Here is a 12,467-nt window from a genome sequence, read left to right on the forward strand (position 1 = left end):
TAGCAGCATTTCCCAAGGCTGTAAGTAGGTTTGGAGAGGAAAAGAAATATGAGCAACACTTATGGGAATGGGAAGCAAAACTACATTAACACTACATTATTCCCAAATAAATGGGAAAAGGAATAGCACAGCTTGGGAAAGGTGATATGTGTTAAATCACCAGGCTGTATTTTAGAATTTCTAGGAGTTATTAAATTTCTCTTCCGGACCCATTGTGTGTCAGCAATCCAGAGAGAACCAAGAGATGTGCATGACTGCTTTAGTTCTTTAATTAAGGCTTTCAGCTAGAGCAGAGCATCTTTCTTCGTTGCTCCAGTCTCTAGTGGTCACATCTCAAGCTACAGTTTCTCGTAAAGAAGAGTAAAAGGTCTGGTGCACTCCTAACAGCTTTGTTGGGATGAACAGTTTTGATCTGGGCTATAACAGTGGCGTTCTGTGCTACGAGCACCATATGTACCGAGACACTTGAGGGAAGACTCTAGAGACTTTCCTCTTAATGCTCGTTTAACTTTCATTACTCAAGCTGGTTTTTCAAACTGCGTGAAACAATTGCCCTTACAATTTGATAAGAAAAAAAAAGAAAATCCTCCTTATAACTGTGCATGCTCCCAGCATGCACGTACTGCAGATACTTAAGGATCTGTTCAGATAATGCACATGCAAGAAATATTTTGCAAAATATATGATTCATTCCTTTAAGGATTACTTAAAAGCATGGCTTAACCTCATGTAGGTGAAAAGAAAAAAGTATTGTTTTTAGGAATTGCATTTTGCTTAAGCAGAAATTCACCGAGTGCTGTGAAAATTGGTAAGGTATGACTGGGGACAGCATAACACATGCCTACACCCTGATACTTGTGTATTACATTAGGTACTCCTGTATTGTCATCTCACTTACTAGACCAGTACACAAAATAGAAACTACAGAAAATCAGAGACTTGGAATATTTTTTGCAGCACCTTCCTCCATTCCAATTCCACTCCGCCTTAACAGTGAAGGAAGCGCAGCTCTCACTGCTTGCCCTGTGCAGCTGTGCCCTACTGTGGCAACATTAGAGGTCAGACAGTGCTTTGATTCGGTGTGTTTCATTCTCCTTGGTTCAGGCAGTGCTTTGATTCAGTGTGTTTCATTCTTCTTGGTAAAATAATAGAGCACTAGCGCAAGACTTATCATAAAGAACCAAAGAGCAACACACATGTCTTTGGGGAAGGATTAAAGGAGGCATCCTCCTTGGAGATACTCCAGTTGGAGATGCAGATGGAACAGGCCTGCAGAGCAGTCTCCACAGTCCCTGCAGCTTTCCACAGAGAGCACCAAAAATAACTGTCATTAAGCTCTCCTAACTAACGCCAAGCAGACTGAATTTGATTGCTTTTCTAATATTTTAGAATCTTATTTGCCAGGCTTCATGAACGAAGAAAGTGAGTAGGACAAGACACTGAGTTGAGATGTTGTAAAAACACATTCCAGCAGCACAACTATCACATGTCCTAGAGCATCTCCTCACCGCACAAAACCATGAGCAATAAATAAATTGGTTTACATAGAAGCTGTAGAATAATGTAGGATRCAAAGGCCTTCCAGAGATCATCCAGTCACCCTGTAAGAAGTCACCTTTTTAAGAGCATATTTAACATAAAAGCATCTACACTTAAGATAAAATGCTCTCCTAGATAATTTCCAAAGGCTGTAGAACAGCTGTCAAAACCTGCTTTAGTAAGAACAGCAGCCTAAATTAGAAAGAAGACAAGGGTCCTACCAAAAACTTATGTCAACCCCAATTTTCTAAACACTACTGATGAACAGGTGAACCCTCTGGCTTTAATCAGAGTRCTGGAGAGAACAATGAACCGTGAAAGTTTTCAAAAATTTTGTCACAAACTCAATTAATGAATARCTGAATAAATTATAAGGGTGATTACCTGCAAGTATTGAAGATGCAACAATAAGCAGGAAGATCTCATAAAATAAGTTTAATATTAAGCAAACTAATTTCACATTACTGCATATTAACCTTTTTTTTTTTTTCAAAATTTTAACAGTGTTTTTCAAGTCCAGTACTGACTACAAAGACAAATTTACTCTTCTTCTTTCTTCTGCACTGACTGTGTGACTTCCTTTTTAACCCTATTTCGCTTTCTTTTTCTTTTCTTCTTTTCAGCAGAGGGCTCTTGGCTCTGCTGTGTTTTCTTTTTCTTCTTCAGACAGCTGAGAGGATTGGGGCCACCTGCCYTTTTACGTTTTCTTCTCTTTTCACCTTCCTGCCTTGTTAGACCTTCTTTTTCTTTAAGTTGCACAATACTTTGTTTTTGGTGCTCTGGGACAAGTTGATTTGTCTGTAACAGCTGAACAAATGCCAAAGATTTAGGAGAAGGTTTGTCTAGCACCATAGTGTTCTGAATAATAAAGAGGAGAGGAACACCAGGCTTCTTTTTCACTTTGTTTGCTAAATCCTGGTCCTGTAAAATTAAATACTTCAGTCAATATTTTGCRATTAAACAATATTTGCAATTCAAATGCACCTACTTTCAATACAAAACCATAAAGATAAATTACATTACAAAAAAAAAGATAAAGACACTTAATCTAGCAGATATCTCTGTCGGCATCTTTCAGGGCTATTTAAATTTCAACTTCTATACTTCTGATAGAAAATTAATAAAATGCTTCCTTTTTCCTTATATGTATGTTCTTTGAGGAAAAGTCCAAGTCCTTGGTATTTGTTCTAGGACTTTGCAAGTAACACCACAACATTTTCTACAAGTCATTTTAAACTCCTTGTATCGTATGTGAGAAGACAGAATGTTGCAGAATATATTGTATAAATTTCGAAGTCACAATAGCAGACCTAGGAAAATACAAAGTATCTTACTTGCACACAAATTTTACYGTGCTTTTTCGTTTGTTGCTTTCTTTTGGTGTTGCTTTCTTAAGTTAAATACTCTACTTAAAAACTTCTTGAGCAAAACAAACCAGCAAAACCAAAGTATTCCCCATTTAATAATCTGTAAGAACATCACTGACAAATGAAATGGAGCTGCATGTCCTATGATCATTTACCTGCGTAGCAATAAAGTAGTGATGAGGATTGCCTTCCTCAATCATGGAAAGTAAACAGGCCGAACCACTCACAGGATTCTTGAGGTGAGAACAGTTTCGAACTTGAAACCTTTGGGCAATTAATTTTGCACCATACAGTGCTTTCCCCAAAGATTCCAATTCTTTTAGAACACACCTGAAAAAAAAAAAAAAAGTGACTTCTAAACAAGAAAATAACTACGAAGTTTTTACAACAGTTACAGACTGTCATTATGAATCCTCATACATAAGAGGGAATGAACCATGCCCGCTTGCTCAGGTTATATGATTTGTAAAAGGCACCCAGCAATCTCACAGCAGTAACTGCTCTGATTGTTTCAGTAGAGTTTCCCTGGTGCTGACCAAGGCTGATCAGTAGTAAGTCACATTACATGGATTTTAAAATGTTTTCTATTGGTGAGAATGCTAATTCCTTACAGTTCTGTCCAAGTGTCACCTCACACATGAAAACAATAYTGTAACAAATAAAACAAAAATGCTTTAATTAGCACAAATGCATTAATCACTACAAGATAAATCCTACTTTGATGTTTGGCCTTGATTCAAATTTGCCATCAGAATCAGGAGAAAGAACAAGAAGACTGTTCATATGACTAAGAACCCGGATTTTGATCACTATGTAACATTCCTAGAAGACGATAAAATGCAACTCTAAAATCTCACTCTTTGTAGGACATGGGGCTGTGAGGTGGACACAGGATGAGGACATTAGCTCCTGATCCTAAATGCAAGAAACTCATCAGGATGAGGAGCTAAAACTCAACTCACTTAGCCTAATGCACTAAGTCACTACTAAACGTGGAAGARCCTAGGAACATACAGCCCTGAAATATCTGCAAGGCCACAGTATTATGGTAATTCATTTAAATAAATACACTTTCCCAAAACCTCTCCGGAACTATTATTTAGTCACTAGTTTCTCTATGACAACTGCAACATAGTAAATAAAAAGGTATCCTTCCCAAAGAAGGAAGCTCAGCCTTTGGGAAAGCCTTTGTGGAGACTTCAACCTGCACTTATTGCAAAGCCCCTCAGAGGAGGGCAGCTCAGCTCAGCTCCTTGGGGGTCTCTGAGCAGAGATAGCACCAAGGGCAAAGGAGGAGAGGATTCGGGTCCCTTAAGTGCAAAAGGGCACCAACGCCACCCCCAGCCCTCATCACGAGGACCCCTCCGGGGTACTGAGGGGAGCCCGCATCCTTCTGGCGGATGACCGAAGCCCAGGGAGCTGTAATCCCCTCTGAACTGCACCCGACTCCGGGCGCAGAGTACGCCACCATTCCGCCCCCACAGGAACGGCCTGAGGCAGGAAGGGCGCGCGCACGCGCACTGCGGCGCGCCGCCGCCGGTCCCCGCCCGCGCATGCGCACCGCGCGGCCGGGCCGTACCGGGTGGTGCAGAGGTGCGTGGCGCCATCGAGGTAGCCGGGCAGCTGCTCCCGGATCTGGATCTTGTTGCGCAGCGCGGCCTGGCAGAAGGTGCCGTCGAGCAGCACCTGGAAGGGCTCGCGGAAGTGGAAGTTGTGCTTGTAGAAGCCCATGTTCTTCTTGGCGTGTTTCTGCCGCGTGATCTTCATGGCGGCGCGCGCAGGCGGAAGCTGGAGCCGCCTCAGCCCGCGCGGCGGCGGTAGCGGGCGGGGCGGGGCCGTTAACGGCCGCCAACGGCCGCCCCGGAGCGGGCCGGGCGCGATGGTGCGGCGGAAGGGTCAGGTCATAAAGATGACCAGATTATTTATTTATTTATTTATTTATATGAAATTTATTTATTAATTTATTTACTCCAAAATTAGCATCATTACTGACTTTAAATTGCTGTCCCGGAGACATGTATCTATGCTATGTGTCAGCATAGTTTCTTTAGGAAAGTATATTCGATGCTTCTTCATATTTGGCTGTGTTTGGTACACCAGCTTCTTATGTTCTACATGCACAAAATTCACTGCAGTGAAAAGTATGTTTTTAATACTTTTTTCTTTAATGACATATAAACCACATAGCAAAGAGAAACCTTTAATTTCATAGTAATATGGGGAACAGATCTCACTCAGAAAGTCACATTGCACAGAGGGAGCCCCTCTTGTTCTTGAGAAAACCTGAGCACGCTGCATGCTTGGCAGTTAGGAGCCTGAGCTCACAGTGTATAATCAGGCAAGCCAAGGGATGTGATACCTTATTGCCCTCTAAATGATAATTTGGSACATCTGTTTCCCTGTGCAGGGACAATGGGAGATCTCTTTCTGCCAGGGGCAGCTGTAATGGAAGGGAAAAAATGGGAGGTATCTGACAGCTCCATTGTAATCAGTCAGGCTGCCCCAAGCTCATTTAAGTAATACCCACCTGTCGAATTGCTCTTTTTTTGTTAGCAAACAGACACAGGGAACATTGCTTCTAAGCAGGTCCATTAGTGTAACAGAAACTCAGTTTATTGGAAGAAAATAAAAATTCTAGGAATTCAGATCAACTGTAAATGGAAAATATTTTAAAGTACTTATAGGATAAAAAGTATGAAGAAGAATAAATGTTTAAGAGTATTTGTCCTGGGATACAACTGTGCTGTTCATAGAATCTTTCTGTAAATCCTTCTTTCCCACTTTTCCCCAACGGAGGACAGAACGTTTTSTTCGTGAATGGACTTGCATGAGTTATTCTATAGCTAAGTGATATGCTGAATTCATTGTTCTTTATTAAATATCTGCCATGCAACTTACCTGTTCTCACACTGGCACGGTATCCCAGTTCCTCTGTGTAATTCCATAAAGGAATAAAAACAAAATAAAAAATCCAAGACACTCAACAAGAGTCCAAAGTAAAACACTATTAGATTATTATTTTTCCCCCCTCTTTTCCAAGGACTTTTCCTGCCAGATTAACTACCCACAGATAGGCAGTATTCCCTGTTAAGAACACTTTGCCAGCACATTTCTCCCTGGAACTGTCCACTAGAATGAGGAATCTATAATGATTCCAGCTGCTATGTTAGAACGGGCAGAACAAGCAAGTGAATGAGAGCTTGAGCTAGTCGTCATTTTGAACTACATACAAACTAAGATACAATCCAGGGCAAGGCATTAAATACCACTGTGATGAGATATTCTTTCCCCTGCTTTTCTTGCTACATTGGTAAATAGCATCATCATAGGCAAGCTGTGATGTGATAACATGGTAAGACATGCTGAGGAGAACAGCAGGCACAACAAGAGCACAGCTTAGGCCTTCTTTGGGCAGAAGACAGTGTTAATCATATGACAAACTACCTACAATACCATTCTGTCTATTGCTTTCTATTTTTGTGCAATTCTCTTCAGATTTTAAAAAATACATTCTAGCAGATGAAAAATAATGTCTGCAGTTAAGATTTTGGGACAGTTTTGTGTAAAGTTCACTGCTTTTCTTTGAAAAAATAATTTATTAATGCTATATGTCTRCTATTCAATTGATAAATCAAAACAAAACAGAACCCCCTCACACACAGCATAAGCGCAGGCAGCCGAGTCGTGTTCCTCAGGCAGCAGCGCTGCGATCCTTGGGGAAGGCCCCTGCTCTCACCTCCGGGTTAACAAGCACGTCCATGTGTTCAGATCCCTGGGACAGCAGCAGGGCATAGCCGTGACCAGGTCCTGAGTCCCTACCCTAGCGTGGAGGGTGTAACCTGGCTAGTCCAGTTTTAAATTTGCTACCAAACTACCCATACACAGAGATTAATTGCACCGGGTAAAGATAAACACGCAGGTCTTTCCAGGTGCCGGCATTTAGGCCTTTCTTATGTGTGCACGGGTTTCTGACACCTAGAGCTTTCTTGCACGCCGGTCCCTCCTGTTGCTGGTGCCCAGATCTATAGGCCTTGTGACCCACAACTTCTTCACTGCTGGCAGACTTTGCAGCACTGGCACATATGGTAGAGATCACATAGAACAAAAATATATCCTTAAGAAAATGTGTTTATATGAAAGTTGGATAAACTGTACAGCTCTTGTTTTGAGATATTAGGTATTGCAGCAGTACAATTAAATAAGATAAATTTGCTGTGACATGTGGATTACTTGAAGCTATAGCTGTTCTTTAGTTGTTCTATATCTGTTCTTTATCAAAAAAGCTTTGATGTAGGCCTAATAACAAAGATTTTTCTTAATAGCTGGCACTTGGCAGATGCTTGTAGCTTGGTTAGAAAAAGATCTAAACTCCTGATTCTCCCCAACTTGCCTTGTGTCAGAGCTTTTTAATCTAAATGTGTTGCTTTTGGGCAAATGTGCTCTCTGGTTATCTGTGATCATTCTTAACATCAGACAAGCTTAAGTATGAAACATGACCTTATTTACCAAAAAAAGAGTAAGGTTTTCAATTACAACATTTGGAAACAAAGCTACAATAAACAAACATGGGAGAATAAAACATGTTGTTGCAGTATGTCTGAAAACACCTTTTCAAATGTAATTTAGAATTTTTCAGAGGTATGTTTTGGACACAGAAGATTTAGCACCATTTAATATGCAAAAATAATATTTGTCAGAATGTTTATTATTTATGGCTGGCCCCTCCTTCCATTGCCTTAGGGATGCTTTTGCTGTAGGAAGTTTTCTCTGAACACAAATCATAGCCTTAATTATTTAGGTTTAGCTTTTATAATACTTATATTTTTTTCTATTACCCCATAGGAACACAGCATCTGAACTTAAAATAAATATGACTAAGACAACCCCTATTTTTATTTTATGACTTGGATATGAACTCAGCAGATGAGAATTTTATCTGTGATGAGAAGCCTTCAAAACCTTTCTGGCTCTACTGTTACCCTGCACCTAAATTAAAAAATTACATCTGCCTTAAGTACTCTGACTGCCACAGTCTGTTCCATGTTAAAACTTTCCACATTTAGGTCCATCCTTACTGGTGGCTTCCATGAGTAAGAAAAAGAGTACATTGGATACACAGAGTTATAAATAATTGCTTATAGCAGAGACAACTGTGAGAATGCTCTAGAGAACAAACATTTCACAGTCAACTTTGGCTTTTTTACTAGAGGTGAAAGAAAATGTAGGGCTGAAAATAATGAGTAGGATTCTTGACAGCTTCTCAAATGTTATGTCAGGCATTTTTTTTTTTCCTTCCCCCCCCTCTTTTTCTTTTTTTTTTTTTTTTTAACTTTGAGCTAAATTTACACAAATACTGAATAAAATTTGATCTCACCGAAGTGAGATGCCTGTGCAGAGGGCCCAGGGCTGCCACTTAACTTCAATTTGGGAAGCAGAAAGAACGCAGAAGACAGGAAGATATCTTGCCATGCACTAGTTATGTGATAGCTGATGTGACAGGTAGATAGTGGGGAAAAAAGGGCTGATGCTTTACAGGCTGCCTCGCGTTCTGCCTATGAAACTATCCGTTGTTTGGTTTTGTGCACAACATCCCTCCCCTCTTTATATTAGAAAGTAAATTTATGAGGCCCAGTACAGTCCTTTTGTACAATTACACTGATGTCTCACTTTGGAGATAAAATATATATATATATTTTTTTTTTCTTTTTTTTTGGAAAGCTTACCCTCATTTGTTTCCTCTTGCTCTCCTGAGAGAAGATTGTTATCTTAGACATGTGATAACCTATCTGTCATGAAGAATCAGAAAGTGCATTAGTTGATTGTGAAGATATGGGTGAACAAATTGACAACAAAAGTGAAATTACCTGGGAAGCATTTCTCAGATAAGAAATTAACTTTACAGCCAAAATTCTGATTTGTGTAGCAGAATTCAGTTCTGTTGCATGAGATACATACCTGTGGAGTCTCCTTCTCTGGAGATCTTCAAAACCCACTTGGACGCAACCCTGTGCCACATGCTCTTGGTGACCCAGCATTGCAGGGCGGTTGCTCTAGATGATCTCCAGAGGTCCCTTCCAACCTTAAGGATCCTATGATTCTATGTCTTTTCATCCACTCACTGGTTCCAGGAAGAAATCTCCCAATGAACTGGGAACAGAAAAGCAGAAACTTTATATTGTAGTGATGAATTTTATATATATATTCTCTATTCTTGTTTAATTCTCTAACTGGGTTAACATAGCAAGAGTAAGGCTCTATTTAGGAGCTCATAGTAAATTCATGCAGATAACTGCCTTATTTTTTATTTTTGTAGTTTGTTTGTTTTAGAGGCCGAAAAAAATTAACTGTTAAAATGTCTCAGTCTTTTCCATCAATTGCATTTTAGGTTAGGTAAGTTATTACTAATTCCTGTGTCCTTTCTCTTATCCCTGATATTTGTACATTGCAGGTGTTGAGGTGCTAGAGTAAAAGATTCGTTAAGAATGAAAATTGGTTAAAAACACCTGGAATTTCCAAGAGTGGCTAAGAAGAAAAGGAAACTGAAAACAGTTATTGAAAAAAAAAAACAGTTAAAATATTGAGTAGTGAAAAAGATTTTCCCTAGGGAAGAACTCGTATTACTAAAATACTTCCTTCGTGCTGAAATACCTTATTATGGCCCTGTTCAGGATAGCTCCACCACCTCCCCCCCTTTAATTTTTAACTGCAATGCTTTTATATTTAGCCAAACAAAYGCTTTTCTAAAAGTGTGCATGAAACCAAGGTTGGTGCCTGAAACCTCCATTCCTGGAAGAAAAAAAATGTATTTTCAGAGCTCCTTTATTACATTTGGTGTTTGTCTCCAGGGCTTTCTTAGGCTGTTGTAGCTCCCACCTTACCATCACTGGTACAGCTTATTATTTTTCATTTCTTATTTCAAATAAAAAATCCAGTAAAACCATTTTTTCACTTTGCTGAAAATTAGGAAAAAAATATGGAATCAGCCTCAGTATAGGTACCAATAACTTTTAAAATCACAGTTGACCTCAAGACATAAGCTAGTTCATAAAAATTCTTGAGCACAAAATGCCAATGCAGTTATAGAACCTCAACTTAAATATTTGCATTATCTAATATGTGGAAAGTGGTAAAGAAGCACTGGATGAATATCTGACACCTTAGGGTATTAATATTTATCAGTGAAACAGAATGTGATAGATCCTGTAGAGGTGATTATACCCAGGATGGGGTTCTTCAGTGGCTTGATGAAGTGATTCATCCCTGAACAAAATAGGTGTGTAGGGCTGCCTTCCTTACCTCAGAGAACCTTGGTCACCATTGAGGTGATAGGCCAGGGGCTATTTTATTTCCTTTAGAACAGAAATTATAAAGGATTTGTGCACAACTCTGCATCCTGAAGCTGCAGTAGGTATTTGAAATTACCTGCACAGAGCACTCAGTGTTACTGAGTCACATGGGGCTGTAGCTAATGGAAGGACTAATGAGCACACTTGGCAAAACTGTGACTCCTGCAGAGACCTGAGCATGGCTGTTAAATCTTTTCTCTGTTTGTAAATGAACGGGAATGACTAAAGATGCCTTTTCTGCCTCCCTTCAGTCACCATTTCTGAATCTGGTGCTACCAGTGACACAGAGGGAGCTTCTTGTCATAAGGATTTTCTGTCTCCCTATGGGATATGAGAATGGTACCTGACAGGCTAGTACTAGGGATTCAGGAGGAGCAAAGAAACCGTCATTTAGCACATGTCTAATTATGTGGATGAGTTTTGTATTTGAATGTAGGAATTAACTATAGCTTTATATTTACAACAGCTCTCAAATGAAGGCCTTACTTTACACAGAGAAGATGCAAGACTCTGCTAAGGCAAAGCAGGTATGTTATATATAATGGCAAATTGAAGAGGGTCAGTGTTACCCTCACAAAGAGATGTGCCAAGCAGTTGTGTCCTGAAGATCTCATCTCTTACAGAAAACTGAACTTTTCTGAACTTGAAACTACTGTAAGGGCACAAGGGGTTACGAGGCAATTTCAGCTGTCTTAGGAGAATCTGTTGCCACTGATTTTTGGAGGTTGATTTAATGGAACTAATTTCTTTTTGTAGATAATGAATGTTGTTTTAGGCAATTGTAGTTATTAACATAGCTTTGTGTTTAGAGTCCTGTTGTGTCTCAGTACAAGTACAGACTGATGTATGCGTTTCCTAAGTGATTCTTCCCTCTCCTGTATACTTTGTGATAATGGAATTAAGCTATTCATTATGCTTAGAAATATTTGGAATTGTTGAGAGAGCAGGGAGAAAAATCACAGAATTCAGACACAACCTATTTACCAAGTGGTAACAAGTCACTGCAGGTTACCTGATCTCTGGTAACTATTTATGTGCAGGCGCTTAGCCTGCAGCATACACAGAAGTAATTCAAGTTAGTTTAGCCCTTGAGGTAAAGTTAGTCTGACAATTTGGAAGGGATTAGATCTTTGAACCCTTAATCAGATAATTTACATTTAGCAACATTTGTTCTGCTCATAGCACTGATATGGCGAGCAGAGCTGTAGAGGGAAGTAATGTATCTGTGTTATGCCAGTTTTTCTTAAACAGGAAAAGGAGTTTTTTCCGTCTCTCTTTTGACTTAGAGTATTATTTAAAAATGATTAATAGAGCATGTGCACCACTTGAATTTTCTAAACCACGGTGGGATGGAAGGCTCCTGTTCTGTGTTTTTCCTGAGTAGTTTGAGAAATGTGACTCCCATTTTTCAGTTTGACATCCTTTGTATGTTCTTCTCTCCATGAATTCAGTGTTTTTAATGCTAAAATTTTCTACTTATGGTCTCTTAACTTCCAGTGATCTGATGATTGCGTTTCATTTTTTATGTTGATCATGATTAACCAAACTAACTTTTTTTTTTCGTTAATCCATTAAGTAATGTGATCTTATGTGAGCTGCTATGGTAGGGCTATTTTGAGTGCCCACAGCAGCCTCTCTGAAAATGCTGATACCCAGTGCTGCAGGGTTTTTTGTTGTTGTTAATTACGTAGTGTTTGTGTTCCAGTACTGATAGGCAGCAGTAATGAAWCACAGTTGAGTTATCCCAGGGGGTTTCAACCCTCCTCAGATTTTGGATCCCTAAGGCTCGTGGTGAAGCCCGGTGCATTTGCTGACAGAAGGCACGATTTTCCCTTTCAAGCACCTTTCACCGATATCTTTGAAGTAATCCACAGTTCTCCAGGAATCCATAGACTAATGTTGAAAACCACTGTATTACCATAATATAGCTTCCCAGCCGTAGTTTTCTTTAATTAAAGCTATCTTGTTGTATTTGTAAATGAAATCCGAGTATCCCGTGCGTACCCGGGATCAGGAGCTTTGCAATGGCGTCAGCCTCCCGCAACTCCTGCCCTTGGGAAGAGCGTCCTGGTGCAGCCGCACCTCCCTTCTCCTCGGGGCACACGCGGCCTCCAGGACTCCCTGTTCTGAACCTGCACCTCCATCTCTGCGATTTGTTTCCCCATTGGGAAATGGAACGAGACCCATCCTGCTTCCCTTCCCATGCCGAGGGTGC

At 40.0% G+C, this 12,467-nt stretch overlaps 1 protein-coding gene across 1 annotated transcript; it reads right to left on the reverse strand.

Moving 5' to 3' along the window:
* Nucleotides 1–2,016: 2,016 nt before the first annotated feature.
* UTP23 (UTP23, small subunit processome component) lies at nucleotides 2,017–4,689 on the reverse strand. The gene is made up of 3 exons (XM_026046306.1): nucleotides 4,486–4,689; nucleotides 3,062–3,236; nucleotides 2,017–2,460 (listed from the first exon to the last, which is right to left on the reverse strand). Exons 1-3 carry the CDS (start codon nucleotides 4,671–4,673, stop codon nucleotides 2,080–2,082), a joined length of 744 nt encoding a protein of 247 aa, XP_025902091.1. The 5' UTR covers nucleotides 4,674–4,689; the 3' UTR covers nucleotides 2,017–2,079.
* Between the last annotated feature and the right edge of the window lie 7,778 nt (nucleotides 4,690–12,467).

This window comes from Nothoprocta perdicaria, unplaced genomic scaffold, assembly GCF_003342845.1.
Source record: "Nothoprocta perdicaria isolate Ctin4 unplaced genomic scaffold, notPer1 scaffold_430, whole genome shotgun sequence".
NCBI lineage: Eukaryota > Metazoa > Chordata > Aves > Tinamiformes > Tinamidae > Nothoprocta > Nothoprocta perdicaria.